This window comes from Pseudophryne corroboree, chromosome 3, assembly GCF_028390025.1.
Source record: "Pseudophryne corroboree isolate aPseCor3 chromosome 3, aPseCor3.hap2, whole genome shotgun sequence".
Classification (NCBI taxonomy): Eukaryota; Metazoa; Chordata; class Amphibia; order Anura; family Myobatrachidae; genus Pseudophryne; species Pseudophryne corroboree.
The window spans coordinates 253,793,685-253,814,972 of NC_086446.1; the positions used below are offsets into that span (position 1 = coordinate 253,793,685).

A 21,288-nucleotide genomic window follows, 5' to 3' on the forward strand; every position below is an offset into this window, starting at 1 on the left:
CAGAAGAGGCGGTGACCGCAATAAATATCTGCTGAAACAAGAGAGCCGGTGGATATACCAATTGAATGCTATGGCCCCTTCTGGGTTGAATGAGGAATTAATCCTGTCATGCTTTCTGTAAATAATAAATAATAGATAGAGTTTGGGTAGGGATCAGGCCTACTGTTCTGAGTAGCTGTGATACTTAAGCGGATATCTTCTCCACACATTACACGATGTATATTAATTTTGCCTTAATGTTTGGGGACATTGTCTTTGTTTGAGTAGATAAGGGTAGTATATTGGGGACTAAATCCTATTGTTATGAGATGCAATGTGTGACCAAGGATATACTAACTAATAGGATTGTGAACCAATAACATTAGTGATTTAGTAGAGAGCCACACACGGTCTTGTTACAGTGGATGAGATGTTAATCTGATGTTAATACAGTAAATGGCTGAATTATCTACTAGTACCCGCTACCTGGGATAGACTGTCTCCTGGTGGGCACTTAGCTACAGAGGTTTTTTATGTAGATACAGTGTGTTTCCCCTTTGTCCTGATCCCTGCTGCAGATGTCGGGGGGCGGTGCGGCTCTGTTGCCGGGATACGGGGGGGCTGGGGAGAGACGTCACTAAAGGCGGAACCCCTGAAAGGGCGGACCAATTGGCTTACTTCGTTTTGAGGAGAGGGCGGGGGACATTGAACACGCGTCACGAAGGCGTGGCGCAGATAGACGGTGTCCTCCGTTACCTAGGCGACGGAGGAAAAGCCGAGAGCGGCCCGCTAATAGGGGACTGAGCCGGATGACGTCACAATTCAGCGCCTCGGCGTCCGGGCGGCATGGCTGACGCGCCCTTCGGCTTCAGCTGGCGGGGACACAGTAGATTGGGGAAACAGGTGAGCACGTTGTTTGATTACTTATGGGGTATTTAAGTGACAAGGTAAGCAGACTGACGGTAACAGCTCCCCTGACGACGGCGATAGCCGAAACAGCTGTTGGGAGACTCGGCTGGGTAGGATACATATCCCCAGCATACACAGGAGATGTGTGAGATACTTGAAATTATCTGAAACATGTTTACAAATTGCTGAATTTGCACGGATAAACCCGCTTGTGATGGTATTAATTGCTGATTTTGCACAATAAATGGCATAGAAGTGTTTGACTATATCCGGAGTGCTGGTCTCATCTACAACATAGCCCCAGCTGGAGCCTCATGGTGTGGTGATATCTATATATATATATATATATATATATATATACACACACACACACACACACACACACACGCACGCACGCACGCACACACACACACACACACACACACACAAATAGAGGCATGGAATAAAGACAGAAAATTCTAAAATGATTGAACACATTGAATCATATGACCATGCATTATTATTTCCCGATGACAACAGAGTTCCCAGCATGTCCGCACACTTCCAATTGTCATATGGCTATCTGTAATCAAACCGAACTGTAAAAAAAGCATCACACACAGAAAGGGAGGGCTATCTATATGTTTGCGATAAGTGGGCAGTTGACAAGGGGCCCCATGATTGTAAGGCCCCATTTCAGCTGCTAGACACCCTGCCTTCCCGGGTGATTGCATTAGTAGTAGCCAGGAAACAGGGACTGGCCACTTTGCCCATACATAATGATGACTGGGCAGGCTAGTAGACGCGCTACTGAAGAGATGACAGGCTGACACTGTCAGGTGGCGCTGACTCCTCTGTGCTAACACTGATGTACCATTGTAGAGAATGGAGGAGTCAACAGTGGCCTGCCCTGTGGCAATTTCAATGAGGAGTCCTTACTTTAAGGTAAACTTAATAAACAGTGGTCTGCTGACTCTGCTGGGTTGTTTGATTAAGAGAGAGAGACACTGATTGTGATGGCCAGTGTGTTCAATGTTTGTATGTTTTTTTACTGTGCTGATGCCAGTGTGTTTAATATTTTCCCATGGGGCCAATGTGTTGTTTTTTTCTTGTGGCGTCCAATGTGTTTTATTTTGTCCTATCAGCGTAATTGTAACAGTGTGTGTGTGTGTGTGTGTGTGTGTGTGTTTTTTAATAATAAAAAGAATAATACAAGTATTAATTATGGACATAGTGGGAAGGAGCTCCACAATTTCCCGCACAGGGCACTAGTAGACCTGGGGCTGGCCCTGAGCATGTCCTTGGTAAAGTTGTGGTTGTGTTATTATTAAGGTGTGTATATGTATATATATATATATATATATATATATATATATATATATATATATATAAAAATATAGATACAAATATATATATATATATATATATATATATATATAGTACAAGGCTATCCACCTAGTGGAACAGATAGCACTCTCCAGACTTTAATCTCAATTATTCAGCAAAGAGAATTTAATAAAGGTAATCTCACAGTTCCAGTTGTAAAGTCCAATTCCGACGTTTCGGTCCACACCAGCACCTTTGTCAAGGAGTTACAGCATAGTTACAGCAGACATCAGCACAGCATGGTCAGCATAAATGGGAACTGTTGTTTATGCTGACCATGCTGTGCTGATGTCTGCTGTAACTATGCTGTAACTCCTTGACAAAGGTCCTGGTGTGGACCGAAACGTCGGAATTGGACTTTACAACTGGAACTGTGAGATTACCTTTATTAAATTCTCTTTGCTAAATAATTGAGATTAAAGTCTGGAGAGTGCTATCTGTTCCACTAGGTGGATAACCTTGTACTGTACTATGGGTCCCACCTCTAAGTGGGTTGGACTCTGATTGGCACCCCAGCTGTTGGCAGAGTTTATGTGAGAGTGCAGGGATCTGTATGTATATATATATATATATATATAGTGGGGCAAAAAAGTATTTGGACAGCCACCGATTGTGCAAGTTGACCCACTTAAAAAGATGAGAGAGGTCTGTAATTTCCATCATAGGTACACTTTAACTGTGAGAGACAGAATCTGAAAAAAAAAACAGGAAATCACGTTGTATGATATTTAAACAATTTACTTGTTTATTCTTGTGGAAAATACATCTTTGGACACCTACCAAGCAGCAAGATTTCTGGCTCTCACAGACCTGTTACTGTACTTCTTTAAGAAGCTTGAAACTTGAGCTCTTCTATCCTCCACTCGTTACCTGTATTAATGGCACCTGTTTGAACTGGTTAACTGTATAAAAGACACCTGTCCACACCCTCAAACAGTCAGACTGCTACCTCTCCACCATAGCCAAGACCAGAGAGTTGTCTAAGGACACCAGGGACAAAATTGTACAGCTGCACAAGGCTGGGATGAGCTACTCAACAATAAGCAAGCAGCTTGGTGGGAAGAGATCAACTGTTTGCGCAATTATTAAAAAATGGAAGAAATACAAGATCACTGACAGTCTCCCTCGACCTGGGGCTCCATGCAAGATCTCACCTCATGTGGTATCAAAGATCTTGAGAACAGTGAGGAATCAGCCCACAACTACACGGGGGGACCTGGTCAATGACCTCAAGAGAGCTGGGACCACAGTCACTAAGGTTACCATTAGTAACACACTACGTCGTCATGGATTGAAATCCTGCAACGCCCAAAAGGTCCCCCTGCTTAAGCCAGCACATGTCCAGGCCCGTCTAAAGTTTGCCAGTGACCATCTGGATGATCCAGAGGAGGATTGGGAGAATGTATTGTGGTCAGATGAGAGCAAAGTCAAACTTTTTGGTATAAACTCCACTCGCCGTGTTTGGAGGAGAAGAATGATGAATGGCATCCCAAGAACACCATACCCACTGTGAAGCATGGGGGTGGAAACATCATGCTTTGGGGCTGCTTTCTGCAATGGGGACAGGACGACTGATTCATATTAGGGAGAGGATGAATGGGGCCATGTATTGGGAGATTTTGGGCAAAAACCTCCTTCCCTCAGTAAGAGCATTGTAGATGAAATGTGGCTGGGTCTTCCAGCATGACAATGACCCCAAACATACCACCCGGGCAACTAAGGAGTAGCTCCGTAAGAAGCATTTCAAGGTCCTGGAGTGGCCTAGCCAGTCTCCAGTCCTCAACCCAATAGAAAATCTGTGGAGGGAGTTGAAAGTCCGTGTTGCCTGGTGACAGCCCCAAAACATGACAGATCTAGAGAAGATTTGCATGGAAGAGTGGGCCAAAATACCTGCTACAGTGTGTGCAAATTTGGACAAGAACTACAGGAAACGTTTGACATCTGTAATTGCCAACCGAGGTTATATTACAAAGTATACTATTGATTTAAACTTTTTGATTGTCCAAATATTTATTTTCCACAAGAATATACAAGTAAATTGTTTAAAAATCATACAATGTGATTTCCTAGTTTTTTTTTTTTTCAGATTCTGTCTCTCACAGTTGAAGTGTACCTATGATGGAAATTACAGACCTCTCTCATCTTTTTAAGTGGGTCAACTTGCACAATCGGTGGCTGTACAAATACTTTTTTGCCCCACTGTATATATATTTATAGAGAATTTTAACTCACATATTTCTATACTATTCCCCCGTTATTTCCCAAATAATCATTTGTTTGTGTTTTTCAAGGCTTATTATTATTAATCATTTTTTAATGTTTGAATATTGTTTTTGTTTAAAGTACCAGTAAATCTAGAGGTTTAATTTTATTTCCTGCAAATGGGTGGGTAGTAGTCCTAGTTCATTGCTTTGCCCAGGGCCTAAACTGCTGTTAAGGCATCTCTGCACACAGAGGCACTACTCACTGACAGCAGCATGTTGCTGCCTCACTGACAACAGCACATCACTGCCTCACTGACAGCAGCGCATCCCTGCCTCACTGACAGCAGAACATCCCTGCCTCACTGACAGCAGCGCAACCCTGCCTCACTGACAGCAGCGCATCCCTGCCTCACTGACAGCAGCGCATCCCTGCCTCACTGACAGCAGCGCATCCCTGCCTCACTGACAGCAGCGCATCCCTGCCTCACTGACAGCAGCGCATCCCTGCCTCACTGACAGCAGCGCATCCCTGCCTCACTGACAGCAGCACATCCCTACCTCACTGACAGCAGAGCATCCCTGTATCACTGATGGCAGCACATCCCTGCCTTACTGACAGCAGCACATCCCTGCCTCATTGACAGCAGCACAGCACTGACACACTGACAGCACCACATCCCTGCCTCACTGACAGCAGCACATTACTCCTTCACTGACAGCAGCACTTCCCTGCCTTACTGACATCAGCCCATCTGTGCCCTACTGACAGCAGCACATCTCTGCCTCACTGACAGCAGCACAGAACTGTCTCACTGACAGTAGCACATCCCTGCCTCACTGACAGCAGCATAGCACTGTCTCACTGACAGCAGCGCATCCCTGCCTCACTGACAGCAGCTCATCTCTGCCTCACTGACAGCAGCATAGCACTGCCTCACTGACAGCAACACATCCCTGCCTCACTGACAGCAGCACAGCACTGCCCCACTGACAGACATACACATTTCTGACCGAAAAAGTTCAACTTTTTTATTCACTTACACTGTAATCTAGTTGTGTGTTTATTCATTAAAAATATAATAATTCAAGTTAAACAACCTGTACTGACTTCACCTTATTTTGTCACAACAGGGGCCATTTTATAAGATAGATATACCTCTCTGGGGTGTGTGGTCACGCTCTGATATACGCACACCATGGGTGGTTGCAACACGCTCCAAGGCATGCGTATATCAGAGACTGACCGCACATCTCTTTGCCATAATGTAACATAACACAATTCAAGGATGGCAGCTTTATAATTTTAAATACTTATCTCTCAGAGGTCAGTCATACTCTTATCTGTCTATTTGTTTGCACAGGATCAGGATGTGACCAGTTTGATTGCACTAGACAAGCTTGGATATACAGTACTACAGGGAAGACTAATGTATTTGGCTGCAGAATCCAAGTCTTCCTTCACATGTGTTTTGTGTTTGTTTGTTGGCAGGATGTGTGACACAGGGGAAGGACTGTTTATCTTCCAAACCAGAGAAGGTGAAGCCATTTATCATAAGGTTCATTCAGCAGCTTTGTCAATAGCAGAGCAACACGAGCGGTTACTACAGAGTGTCAAGAATTCAATGGTATGTGTATGCCCTGCTAATTCCTATGCTTCAAGATGCTTTCTTTATAAGGTGAAATATTAAATGTATTTTAATTAATGTTAAGGCTCAGTTATGACCTGGAAATATTGTGGAGCAGCAATGATTCTTTATCTGTGTAAATGCTCCCAGTTTTCTGGCCAGTGCATTCCAGTATGTTAATCAATCATCACTAAGCTTTGTGTTATAAGTGGAAGATCTGCGCAGTTAGTAGCGTGAAACACTGCACTCATTTCCAACTTTATAACGCTTTAAATCTTCTTTTAAAATCTTAACGTAGCTATATTGGTTGTAGGGGGTGCCATTGCTATGGGGCCCACATTTTTAGAGGGACAATCTTTGAGACCTGGCTTAACTGCACTCAGGACATAAAGTTGTCTGTTAGGGTCATGATATTGGCCGCTAAACACTTTGTGGCATAATATGAACTGGGGGCGCTGTGTGGCATATGTACTGGCGGCAATACAATGTGGCATATTGCTAACCTCTAGGGGCAGATATATTAAGCCAGGGGAAGGGATAAAGAAGTGATAAATCGGTGATAAGTGCAAGGTGATAACGCACCAGCCAGTCAGCTCCTGTCATTTTTCAAATCCGTAATGATTGGCTGGTGCATTATCCTCTTGTGTTTATCACTGGTTTATCATTTCTTTATCCCTACTCCAGGTTAATATATCTGCCCCCCTAGGGCACTAAAATATGGCATAATGGTCCAACTGTATTAAGCTATAACAAGAGATAAAGTGGAGATTGATAGAGTGATAAATGTTCAGCCAAACAGCTCCTGTCATTTTTTCAAGCACAGCCTGCAAAATGGCAGCTAGGAAGCTGATTGGCTGGTCCTTTATCACTCTTTATCCGTCTCCACTTTATCTCTTGTTAATGCTTAATACATTTGGGCCTTATGAGCGAGGTGCACTGTATGGTATAATATAAAATAGGGCACTACTATGGGGCATCACATGAACTAAAGCACCGCTATTATCCATAAAATGAACTAGGGCACTACTATATGGCATAAAATGAACAACTGTTGTTGAGTTGTCTCTGTAGAAGGTAGTAGGAGCTGCTTCAAAATGTTGCTAGGTGGCCCATAAAGTTCTGGCTATTCCCCTGATCAAGGCTGGTCTTATTACATGTCACTCTTGTGTGTTACATTGGTAAAAGTCCCACCTAGGAATGCACTTTTCTATTAGTTTGCAGCTGGAATTCACAAAATGTTTAAATGTAGGATGAGACCTACTCTCGACAACCTACAAGGTGTGGAAAAATTGGTATCTGGATGATAGGTCTACACTATCTAGCAAGACAGTCAATATGTCAACACCATATGGTTGACATGACAATTGTTGACATGACAAATGGTCAAAACAAGTTTTTTTTGTTTTTCACATGTTTTCCCAACATTTGCTTGATTTACTATCCACATGAACTACAGTACAATTGGGAATAGTAACCTGTGGCAAGCCACCTTTGCTGAAGCGTGGTGAGTGAAGTGAGCCTGCAAGAATCTACATTTCTACGAATGATGGTACCAAAACATAAAATATACAAGATGTGGGCAAAAAAAAAAAAAACCTATTGAATGTCTGTCTAGATAGAATAGATGTTCTATACCACATCTGGAAATATCCAGGGAAGAAAAGGCAGTGAAGTGGATATGTCCCACATTATTCTCCTCACCTACAGTATAAGTTATTTAAATAATCTCATCCTGAAACTTGTCCTTGCCTGTTACTGCAAACCAAGATGCACTTCTGTTTGTAATTTGCACTGCCCAATCCACTTCTTCCCATTAGATGATGAAAATTTGTGCAACCCAGCAGATGCAGACATTTTGGTCCACAAATAAATTATTATTTATTAATAGAGATGTGTGAGGAGTGTCATGTTTTGGTTCTGATTTCATCTTTGTGTTTTTATTTTGGTTTTGCAAAACCACCCTCAAGTGTTTTGGTTTCAGATCTGGATTTTGGATCGGGACTCGGTTCGGAACGGATCTACGTGGATGATCCTGACCGGGTTTGTGTAGATTCAGATTTCTGGAGAACTGAACCTCACATCTCTATTTATTGTTAGGTTTTAAATATAAATTGGTGATATACAGTATTTAGTATTATACAATACTGTATATTGAGGGATCACAACACAAACTTCATACAACATTAAACAGAAGGTACATATTAATCAACTGTCTATGATGTATTCATACATAGGCTTCCAAAATACCAAGTGTAGCTGTTGGTGGGGCTACATCATAGGGATTGTGGTAGTTCCAACTTCCAGACAGTTGGTGATACATTTATGGGCCCTACACACTAAGCGATAACACTGAAAGATATGAATGATCTCATTCATTAATGAACGAGATATCGTTCATATCTTTTAGTGCATAGTTTGTAATAAAAAGGAAGTGAGGGGCGCACCATGTGAGCATAAAAGTATCAAGGATTTAATAACAAAGTAAAAGGTTCACATACATCTAAGAAATAAATCATCAGCCTCACGCTCCTACTGTGATACTTCCGGATGGCTCACAGTGTAGACGCTGAACAGCTGGTAGCAGCGGCGACTCAGGCTTCAGGTTTCCCGCTGGCAGGGCACTTCTCTGCAGTGTATTGAAGCGTTTCCCGGCCTCTGATCTCCGCTCTCCATGGACAAGACTGTGATGTCTAACCACTATTTGCCTACTTAGATGCAAAGTTGAGGAAAAGTAGCAAAATTGAGGAAGAAGTATGCAGTTCAGGAATATACAGGAATCGTGCCATAGAGCGTAAAATAAATAGGTGTATGAGGTTGCTTTTGTATCTCACCTAAAACACTGTAGAGACTTTTCTTCATGCATTGTAAGCGTCCAGATTTATTGCTATTTGTTTTATACTTATCTTCTCCTAACCAGACTTTTATCCCAATAATCTATTTTGAATGTAATGACTAGATTCATTGTCCTTGCAAAACATTATTCTGCTGCTGCTCCACTCTGTCAGTCCATACATGTCTCTTCCAGGGCCACCAAGCAATTGATAGGTTCCCGGGAGTGGGGGCATGCCTGCTATACCTCCCTGGCTGGCCTCTAGAAAGACCCACCCCCTCTCAGTGTACCTGCTGTCATCGAAACTCCCCTTCACCCAAAGACTTAATTATGGCTGTATCAATTCTGTGAAATTTTCTCCCCCAGTACAACAAGACTTTCCTCTAGCCTCCAGCCATTCAAATGTTCTCTGAAAACACAGCTCAGGCAGTTTATCAAATTCATAAACTATTCTTCTTTGCCTCCTTTGGCTATTCTATCCATCCCTTTACACAGTTCATTTGAACTTATTCTGTTTCCATACATAAACAATCTTCTGACTCGCAATGAACATTGCTTTGTGACTGATTGTGGCTAGACAAATATGCAATTTGTGGCATCGACTAATCTCAAGCAACAAACTCTTATTTTCTAATATATGTTTAGATTGTGAGCAAAACCCTTATACTACTTTTATTTCTGTTAAAACCCGGTCTTGCATTACTGTTGTGGTCTCTCAAGGGGCGGGATGTAGGGGGAGGTGTTGTAACTGCTGTTCAAAATTATCTACACCCCCTTTGCACCATACCTGTATGTCAATAATATGTGATACTCTGCAGCACTCTAATCAGGATACTGAAATGATCATTGTTATAAGAATTGAGCAAGAATACGCATGCTATCTAGTCTTACTAGAACATTTGACAGCCCAATACTGCTCTCATTCCACAGATACAAAACACAATAGATCTGATTGTGTGTCTTTTGCTGCAGCTGCGTCTGTGTCTTATGCTAATGCCGTGGCTAATTTCCTTAATACTGAGATGCAGTTTGCACTTAGCACCTGTGAAAATACATTTCAGTGTGCATTTAGATGCAAGATCAGACATAGGGCCTAATTCAGACCTGATCACTAGGCTTCATTTTTGTACAGTCTGCGATCAGGTCTCAACTGCACATGTGTATGCACCACAATGCACAGGGACGTCCGTCCGCAGCAATGGGGAGCGCCAGGAAGCGATGGGATGGTGCGAGAAAAGTGATCGCACGGGCGATAGCAAGGTGACTGACAGGAAGATGCCATGTGTGGTGGCAACTGACCGTTTTTAAGGAGTGTCCGGAGAAATGCAGGAGGGACCAGGAGTTTGAAGGGAGGGTTTCTGACGCCAGCTCCGGCCCCGATCATCATACTAGAAGAGTAAGTCCTGGTCTGTGCAGAGACTGCACAAACTTCTGCTCTCCTGCACATGCGATCGCACCTCCTGCACATGCGATTGCACCCTCCCCTGTAGACGGCAACTACCTGATCGCAGGGATGCAAAAAACACACCCTAGCAATCAGGTCTGAATTAGGCCCATACTCATGAAACTTGCACGAGCCTTATGGATGGTGCACTTTATCTATCTGAGCATGCACACTGTGTAAGCAGTTGTTCGTCTGGCTAGCCATCCCCCTGTTACCTCTCACACTCCCTGCATCCAGATTTGTTCTGCATCTTTATGTGATAAAAATCGGGATGAATGCATGCTCAGTACTTAAAATAACAGCCAACTGTGTGCATATCGGCATTGCGTTCAGTTTGCTTCCGACTTAGAATTAAGCCCAATAGCTCTTATTAGATGAACTTATAAAGCGGTTTATTTATATTTTATTATAATTTTTCCAAATGAGTAGTGTAGGCTTCACTTTGCTTTCAATTTCTAATACATTTCCAGTAATTAATGAAATGGCATGATACAACTGTAGTGTTCCAAGAAGATTACCAGTACCAATCAATCAGCTTCTGTCATTTTTCAAACAAGACCTGTAAAAACTAATTTGCTGGTATTTTATATCTCTCCACTTTATCTCTCTCCAATGTTTGATACATCTCCCCCATGTGTTTTGGCAAAGCTGTCACGTGAAATATAAATAAAATGAGAAATAACGCAATGTCCTAGAGACTAAAATAATTACATTTGCAGTGCACTTAATACAATTCTTAATTGACTAACTAAACCCATTCTGTTATACAATGTGGAAATAAACCACTTTTCTTGCCATCAATATTTTCCACTCTTTGACAATTCTGTATCTTGGTGATGTGTTCTGGTAATTAGGAGTCTATTTTTTTCATTAAGGTTAATTACAGCCCATTAGAACATTGTGTTACTTACATATCGGAAGTAATGGAAATATTTTTAGCATTCTAAACCTGTGTAATATGGTATCAGGCCAATTTCCTTGTTCAGAATGTTCTTTTTTTTTTGTAAATGGGGGTGTTATACACAGGGCTCACTCTTGTATAAGTTAGACCTCAAGAAGCAGATGTAAGCAACTGTCTTGAAGTCTCCTAGGTAATGGCATGGCCAATATACAGTGAATTTACTGAAGCATGAGGGATGAGCAATATTGGAGTCATTCATTAGCATTTTCAGCTTTATTACCTTACCAAGTAGTCATCAAGTCAGGTACAGTACTGCAACTTGCAAGTTATGTTTTTTTGCTGTCGGTTAATTAGTATTATACTGTTAATATAATCTTACAGTAATTTACATTTATGAGCTATGTAGTCAAATATGGGCATTTTATGAGAGGCTCAGTATTGCCTTGTCCTGACATTTTGGAATCTTCTCCCATTTAGTAGATATCATCTATGTATGTTTCATCTAAACAGGTTTTTGCCATCATGGTAAATCAACTGATAAACTTGTTTCCCAACATTTTACAATTGTGGCTTGCTTTTTTTCCTAGGTGTCTCTAACTTTCACCTACAGTACTGTATATACTTCCCCTTAGAGAATGGAATTGCATAAATGTTCCACAGTTTGATTTTCATAAAGAATTGCTAATATTTTACCGGGTTGTGTGCATTCTTTGCTTGTCAGTTGTTCTGTAATGTCTGACACAGTCCCAGATTTTGCAGTACTCTCCCAGATTGCCTGGTGACTTGATTTGTAATCGACAGTGTGGTCCAGCCACATTGTAAAATGCAGTGAATAGTGGCATTGAACAGAGGGCAGTGGATCCATGATGCTCCCTTACTCTTCGAATAGTGGGCTTTTTAAAATGCAAACTTTTGGAGATCTACAGGTCTAGGTTGTGCAGTTGAAAAGGTGATGGTAGATCTCTGGTGCCTCCTCAGGCGATGTTACAAAAAGCCTTTGTATTATGGGCCAGCAAATCAGTACTTAAATTGTAAATGATTTGTAAAAAGTAGTATCAAGTGCATAACACAAAGCATACAATGTCCCTGTCTTAATAGTACAATATATACATACATACATATATATATATATATATATATATATATATATATACCAACATACTTCTGCAAAATATTTACTAATTCTGCCTTTGGTTATAGTGTTTCGGACATATTAGCAGTGTTTTTATTGTACCTAAACCACACAATGGAGCACATTGAGAGCTATCAAGTCTACTCTATGGTTATTTACAAAAATGTCATTTCACAAAAGAGGAATAGTACATTTTATTGCCGGAATTTGGTACCTCTGCCAAATGGCCTATTTTCTCTTTTGCGCAACTCTAGCAGTGAGAAATAATGGTGGCCACCTATTTAAAGCATAGAGTCAAAAGGAGCTTAACAATAACATCTGGACAAGAAACCCCCTGAAGTGAATCAAGACCTATTGTGTAGCATCTGTGTTGCACCAGACATCTTGCCATATGTAGTGCACTAAAGGATAGGTATATGAGGACACATTTGTATAATGCCAGAGGTCTTAAAAGCTACTATATGTAGTGATTGGGCTGATGCAAGGGTACTCTCAAAGTTTCACTCTTTATGTAACACAATGTAATAATAAAATAATAAATTCCCACTGGTGGTGTGTAGCAAATGGGGAAAAAAGAGATACAGTAATTCATTTTTTATGGTAGAACTCAAATATGGTGATCCTAATGAGCTTGTGTTTTAAAATTTGTTTTGTTTGGTTCTCTGCATTTGAAATTAAAAATTCCATATGGTATAATTGTCAGTTTTGGACTCTAATATCAGCCATTAAGATTATTAGAGTAAACAATTGTAAAGTAAATTGTCTAAAGGACAATGATTTCAAAGAATTTGCTACAGTAAGTTACCAATTATTATATTGTATTTTTATTATACAACTACTGCCTAATAGCACTTATAATAATAATAATGTCTGGGAAAAAACATATGAAACAATGCTGTGTAATTAAACAGTCACTTTTATTGCTTAATGAGCAACAGACAGTAGAAAGCCAGTGTCTTACTATTTCTTAATGATGACATTTCAGAATGTACATAATGTTATTATATTGTTCTGGTATTATGTAAGTTCTACTATGTAATTGTTAAATAAAATATGAAATAGTTAAAAGTGATCAATTTAACCATGGTACCTCTTATTGATGAGTTCATTCAAATTGTCTTCATAAATATTGAAGAAGAGTGGGTGGTTAGTGAACAAATCAGACCTTTTAATCTGCCCATTCATTTTAACAGGCCGTTACGGTACTGCCAGACTTGGTGATTTTTATTATTGGCCCCATAGGACTGCATACAAAAATTGCAATGTCCAGTGAAGGCTGTTAGGGGGAGGGAGCAAACTTGCCTCCTCCGCTAATTGAATTGACCCCTTAAGATGTTAGGATTTTAGTCATTTAAAGAAAAACTAAACTTCATTAAAATGAATTTACTCACTGCTTATTTCTGTGAGAGCATTTCCTACATCCCAAGTCCATCTGTTTTCAGTAAATTATGATGCAGTAGAATTTTGGGTTAGCCATTTTACATGTTGCATTTTTACAAAACAGGTTGTAAGAAGAATAAAATATCTGTTATTGTTTAGAATAATGGGGCAGGTGTATTAACCTGAAGAAGGCATAAGGAAGTGATAAACCAGTGATATGTGCAAGGTGATAAAGGCACCAGCCAATCAGCTCCAATATGTAAATTAACAGTTAGGATCTGATTGGCTGGTGCATGTATCACCTTGCTCATATCACTGGTTTATCACTTCCTTATGCCTTCTCCAGGTTAATACATCTGCCCCAATGTATCTTTCAGGTTCAGTGCCCTTCACAACATTTGTCATTTTCAAATGTATTTACCATTCATTCCCTAAGTGCCATTATGTTATTCCGTGTACTGGTACAATTGTGCTCATGCTTTAGCACTTCACAAACAACACTGATTATGTTTTCAACATTAGATTTATTTTTCAATAGAACATATGCTTGCAATGCATGACAACTGTTCAGTATGTAAGTATGACATATCCAAACTATCAGTTGATAAAGGAGCCAGTTAATTAATCTGTTGGAGATTTTATAGGACTGAATTATCTGCTGTTTGCATCAGTGTTCAAAAATTAGAGTGCTATATGCATATAATACTTGCTACATACCTCTCATCTGAAATTCATTTGTATTTCAAAAGAATTGTACATACAGTATGCTACAAATAAAACATTTATTATTGATCATTTGATGTTCTTGAACAGCTGAGACACAGATTATAATTAACATTTTTTTCTCCATATTTAATGTTGTAGTAAGCAGAGATCTGTCAAAAGTGTATTATTAAATATGTCAGAGTGTTCAGATGGTGCAGAGTTCATTTCATTGTGTGGATGCTCTCCATGGTGCTGAAATGGACGGCACCTGAGCGACCTAACAAACTTACTGAAATCTCAGAACTGTGTAGTGATTGGTGATAACAAAAACAGTTTTTCTTTCATTGTTAACAGGTATAATCATAAATAAGTAATTAATAAAACTACAGTTGTATTTATTTTGCATGATAAATAGTTATATTTACATATATAATGTAAAACATAAATGTGAATTTAAGAATGTTTTACCATATATAAACTTGTAATATGTGTGTTTAACAATTACATGAGTTGTTTTTTCCTTCAAAATATTCTCCTACAGATGTGTTCTCATATATCATTGCAGTCACACTAAATGCCCTCTCTGAGCGCCAGATACTGTAAGACTGTTCTGCATCTTTTTTTTGCCAAAAATGTTTTTTAGTTAGAAGCCTCCTGGTGCTTCCTAGTCATATCTCATTGTAACTAAAATGTATTCAAGGGAACTGATGGCTCACTAATTGTAGGAATATCACTCGTGGTGTATTGAAGCTCAATGGATGAGGACACATTTGTAATTACCAGCTTGACTACACTCAGATCACCATTTTGTTATACATACTCACCCCCTTTTCAATGTGCCCCAACGTAAGTGGGTGCAGGTACTGTAGAACAACCTGTAGGCAAATCACTGGAATGTTCACATTCACACAAAGTAATTCAGGAGATCATTATGTTTGCGTAATTGGGAACAACAGTGCTATCTGATACAAGTATAGCACCATGGTTTTAGGATGGCAAAGGAAGGAAGCAGACATTTACAACTTAATAGATGGCAGAAAATTTTGAAGATGAAACCAAGTTCACTTACCTATCGTTAATGGTAGTTATTATGTATTTTGTTGCAGCTTCAAATGAGGATGAGTGAAAGGACAGTGTCTCTTAATACTATGGTTCCACTGCCACGCAGTGCATATTGGCAGCATATTACAAGACAGCACAGTACAGGACAGCTATACAGCCTGCAAGGTAAGAGGAATGTTCAGTGATACTGTATGTATTGCCTCACATATGCTAGTTTATTTGAACAGAAATTGTTACTAAGAATCACAATGGGTATATGTGATGGAGTTAATTTTAAACACTGTGGTGTTTTTTTTAACAGCTTCAGTGTACTGTATTACCAAATTGCATGCAGTGCTTGACTAGGGCCTGGGTACATTATTGTATTTAGTCTTTTTTGGCTCTTTCAGGATGTTACCGAGCCTATCTCTGAATGTGCACAATAGCAGTGATTATTTGAGGAGATACATGTGTTAGTGGGAAACAGTGACCTCTTCATTTGTATGTTTACATTAGTGAGTACAACATATCTCCCTAGTGCCCAAATTTATTCATGACTATCATGATTTGGCGGCTTTTTTAACACCATCTCAAATGGGCTGGAACGGTGGTTGGGGGTATTTCCATTTCACTGTTGTTTTGCATAGAACAAATTTCATACAGAGGTGGATAGGGCCAAGAGAATAAACCACAGCATACACACAGTACTGATTTTGAGTGATCTGGAACACTGATGGAATATTGGGCCTATTTCTGATTTGTAAGGTATTGCACAGCCGCAGGGCATTGGATCACCATTGCGACCATCGGATATGAAACACAATGGTGGCAGACCTCACTCAGACTGGCCGACAGATCCAGTCAGCCGGGTCCAGGAAGTCTCCGTCCGGGGATGCAGACCCTGAGGCCAACACACCCCTGTTTTGTGAAACAGACCTGGTCACCACTATTCAAAGGATGCAGCACATCAACCATGCTGCAGATAAGGGGGTGCTGCAAGCATACCCCAAACCATAAGATTTGTACATAAACCATAGGGTTTACATACGAATCCAAATCATCCCTATTGTGCCATCGCTCACACACCTCTAAATAAAAGCCAAGTTCATACATCCGACTTGTACACACTGCCTATTTGAATGGGGTTCACTGCCTTAATAGACACTTTTTTTTATCCCACATGCACTCTTGTTTCTCTGCATCCTTTAAATATTTTATAGCTTGTGACCACTGATAGAAACGTTCCATAGTGTACCTGTCCTGGGCACTCAGTGGAGGCAGCTACTATATTGCGAGCACACTTTCACAAGTCTTATACTAGAGACATCACTAGGGAACAGATGCCTCATGCCTCATTCACATCACTGGTTTCTAACAAAATGATCAATAGTTCACTCATTTATATTGTTTCTTGCTCAAAAATAGTTACTTCCACTGGTACTTTTAAACAGTAGTCTTGAATGTGCTTTATTTAAGCATTAAAAAATTTGAATGCCCTGAACCAAGATGATAGTGAAACACTTTCACTTTAACACAGTAGCGAGTACAAGATAGAAAGAAAAAAAGGAACATTAGTCATAATGACTTATGATGAATTGTGATTTACACTATTTACCAAGTAGCAGATCATATATTATTCCCATATATATAACATTCTTTGAAACTACTGTACAATAAAGGGGATGGTACATATGAACCATTTAGTATTTATATGAAATGACTGCACATTCAATCTTACTGCATACAATTAATTCAACCTCTCATTCTGAATAACTTTTATGCTCATTAAAACTGAAAAAAAAAAAAAAAGTATCGAGTTCTTATAACTGCTGCTATGGCCAGTGATAATTATTACTAATGCATATTCTGGTGGAATTAAATTATTTCTTGACAGTGTGCAGCTCCTGATGGAAGATAGTGATACCAGAGTTCTGGTGCAGTTCAGCATGTTTTATTGGGGTTGCTGACTTACATTTGGCAATTAAATTAAATGTTTGTGAACTGTGGAATGCCTTTTTACTTTGACTAAGCTAATTCTGTATATTATAGATTAACTCACCATAATCAGTATAGTGAAACTGACAGTATTTTCACAGCAATCAGTTAGGTACAATCCTCGCAAGGTTCCAATGTTATCAGCAGTACAAATATTCCACCAGAAGGGTGCTTTATTCCAAAATAACAAACTGCACAATTTGTGGCCTCCCCTTGATTTAAATCATACAGATGTGTCCTCTTGTATCTTTGCTGCAGTCACACTATACAGCTCTTCAAGTCGTGCCCTGATATGGCGGGACTTGGTAGTGCCATGCATCTTTTGTTGTGATTTTGTTCTGCAGAAATACGTCTTAGACACAATGTAATATAATAGGACACACTGGCAGCTTCTGATGATGAAAAGTTATACAGCGTGCCTATATTCTTTGTGTAATTGCGGCTGTATCTGCATCCAAAATGCCACGTTCAGGAAAACACTGTAGCATAGCATTTTGTATGCAAATACAGTTGCAGTCACACACAGAATATAGGAATGCTGTACATTGTTTTAATCAGCAGAAGCTGCTTATGCATCATATTGTGTCTAAGATGCATTTCCGCGGAGTCACACGGCACTCACACGTTATGTGTAACGCGACTTATAGCGCACAGAGCAAAGATGTAACAGAACACATTTGTACCTGGAGAATACACAAAGACTGGTGCCCGGATTCTGAGTTGGGAGTAGAGCAAAAAAGAGCAAGCACTGTCACTGTGCACCTTGTCTAAACCATGTTGCACTGCAGGTGGGGCAGATTTATATTGTGCAGAGAGATTTAGATAAGAGAGGGGTGTGTCCAAACTCAAATCTAAATTGCAGTGTAAAGATACAGCTGCACAGCATTTGTGGGCTACATGCAAAAGCAGAGTTTTCATCCTACATGCAAATACATTAAATGTATTTGCACCCCTTGCATTGCAGCATTTTGCTACCATAGAGTAAGATCATTAGTTTAAAAGGAACCAATACTAGTCTAACCACACTGGATTAAAAATAACAGCTGAAAGATGAATGAAGATATGACAAAATTGTACACTAATCATAGAGGAAGAGGTTCTCTGCCAGAATGTGACATTCCAGTTAGACAATTTTCAAGTTCCAGTTTTGTGTCACCATTTCAAGCTGTATTTGGAAATGTGGGTTTTCAGCATTTATAGTCTATAAATAGAGCTAGAACAATGATGATCAGTTAGTTCTGCTGACTATGTGGTATTAAGGAGGAACAAAACATGTGAGCTTCCAGGGCATAGCCTGTGAGCAACCCGCTCTGCCGAAATTACGGCGACTCTGCCCATATTTTTAAAGCTGCAATCATTTAAACGGCAAAATCATGTTGGTTTTATGTTTTAAATGATTGCCACTTTATAAATACAGGCAGACTCGCTGGATTTTCACGGGCAGAACCATTTAAAAATTGTCACTAAAACAGACAGCTGTGTGCTAGTTAAGTGGCAGAGGAAGAGACCGTGGCCCTTTAGACTAGTCACAATGCAGACACATGCGGAGCACTTGTATAGTCAAACTCCTATAGAAAGGAGCCTTGTGTAAAGTAAACCTTGTTAATAAAACATTCACATCCTATCATTAATATGTACAGGGATTTATTAATCACCCCTCTACTAATGAAAAAAAATGAATCAGTTTACATATTAAGAAGCCTGCAGTAGGTCCACATGGAAATCAGGTATTATAATTAAATTAAATGTAAAATAAAAGAATGAAAAATTATATTGGCCACAAATACATTGCTAAATTATTTGCATCAATCTCAATTATTTGGCGTAAGTTGTGGACATGTTATTGATTCCCAGCAGATTCGGCCTAATTTACTTTGTTACGTTATTTGAATTTATAATTACCTCCTGGGAAGAAAATAGATTTGGCTAGCAATTCTCCAACATTAATCACTTGTCTATTTAAACTTTGGTGTTTACTTTAAATATTTTCTTTAATTCTTACTAATTGTTTTGGTTTCTTTTTCTACCAATGAAACAAGCTATTTAGAAAAAGTACAAAGTTCCAGTGATACAATACTGAATGACCATTCCATACTGTATTTGTAAACGTCACATTTTGCTTAATTTGCAGCTTTAAAACTAGCTGGACAATGTTAATTCATGCTTTTCTGTTGTAAAGGTGTGAATACCAAGAGGTACAGAAATGCTCAAACCCAACTCAACTGAGGGGCATTTAAAATTCTTTCACCAAATGCAGAACGAGACATTTTTGAAAAGTTTTGAAAATGTCACTGATCTCTTAATGGTTGAAGGTGATTTAATTTGTAGCTAAACTGCAATAAAAAATTACAGATAGAATCTATTTGGTTGTTATGTTATATAAATTCCAACATTTATTACATGCATTACTAAAGCATCTAATGTTTTGTTTTCTCTTTCCCATGCCCCTGGGAAGACCTCTCAAATCCACAAAAACTTAATCGAACGGACACTTTTCCTACATACAGATCGGAGCACTGATAAACACTGGGGAGGACTTCTTGATTAAATTAAACAACAACAAAAAATGTTTGGAGCTGGACAAGAAAGCTTGGATTTCTTATCTCCTGAGAATGGCAAGAAGATCACCATCAATTCAGCCTGGATATTTCTATATTCTGAAATGCAACTTTTTTTACCTTCACCAAGAATGCGCTTTTACACATTCAGGAATTTTTACCATATTTGATCATAAAACTTGGACAGTTCAATATTTACTGTTTGTATCAGGCAAAATCATTGCAAATACCCTGTAGGTTATAGGGGGTAATTCAGACCTGATTGCTAGCAAGTGATTTTTGCACTGCTGTGATCAGATAGTCGCCGCCCACAGGCGGATTGTACTTTAGCTGTGCAAGTGTGCGAACGCATGTGTAGCAGAGCTGTACAAACAGATCTTGTGTAGTCTCTGCGCAGCCCAGGACTTACTCAGCCACTGCGATCACATCAGCATGTCCGGGACCGGAATTGACGTCAGGAACACTCCCTACAAACGTTTGGACATGCCTGCGTTTTTCCAACCACTCCCTGAAAATGGTCAGTTGCCACCCACAAATGGCTTCTTCCTGTCAATCTCCTTGCGAACGCCCATGCAAATGGATTCTTTGCACAAACCCATCATTGAGCGGTGATCCGCGTTGTACCCGTGCGATGCACCTGCGCATTGCAGTGCATGCGCAGTTTAGACCTGATCGCCTGCTGTGCGAAAACACAGACTAGCGATCAGGTCTGAATTACCCCATAGTTAGGTAGCCTGTGGCTCTCCAGGGTGCTGAACATTGCCAGGGAGCCTTGGGTTGCTGAAACTGGCTGTAGATGTTTGTCTTGTTGAACTTTTTTGTGGGCTATGTTTTTGTGCAGTACCACCATGTTCTAAAAGAGTTTTATCTTCCACCTTCTCATTTGTATCAGTCTTGATTTTGGACTCCTGTATTGTTGAAACGGAGAACAGGACCTCCACTGTGACATGAACATTGCCTAGTCTATATTTGCTTCCTTTTCAGTGCCAAATTCAGCAAAGTAGTTACAGGACACAATAGCAAGTAATTCCCTTCACATAAGTAAATTAATTCTGGGAATCAGTTACCATCCAACAGAAATAAATACACTATGGGGCTAAATCAGGTCGTATCGCAAATGGCGATCTGGACGGAATTTTTGCGGGAGTGCTGGGTGCGCATGTGCAGTGGGCCCTACTGCCCATGTGTCCGCATTTTCTGTGGGGGGGGCTGCAGAATAT

At 39.9% G+C, this 21,288-nt stretch overlaps 1 protein-coding gene across 8 annotated transcripts in view; it reads left to right on the forward strand.

The window, feature by feature from the left end:
* The window catches only part of DOK5 (docking protein 5), a 338,062-nt gene extending 317,122 nt beyond the window's left edge, over nt 1-20,940 (forward strand). For all 8 annotated transcript variants that reach the window (XM_063959003.1, XM_063959005.1, XM_063959004.1 and 5 more), the window contains 3 exons: nt 5,947-6,082; nt 15,581-15,701; nt 19,966-20,940. In XM_063959003.1, the coding sequence (XP_063815073.1) occupies nt 5,947-6,082; nt 15,581-15,701; nt 19,966-20,030 (322 nt within the window). In that variant the 3' untranslated portion in view covers nt 20,031-20,940. The remainder of the gene's footprint in view (nt 1-5,946; nt 6,083-15,580; nt 15,702-19,965) is intronic.
* The last annotated feature ends 348 nt before the right edge of the window (nt 20,941-21,288 follow it).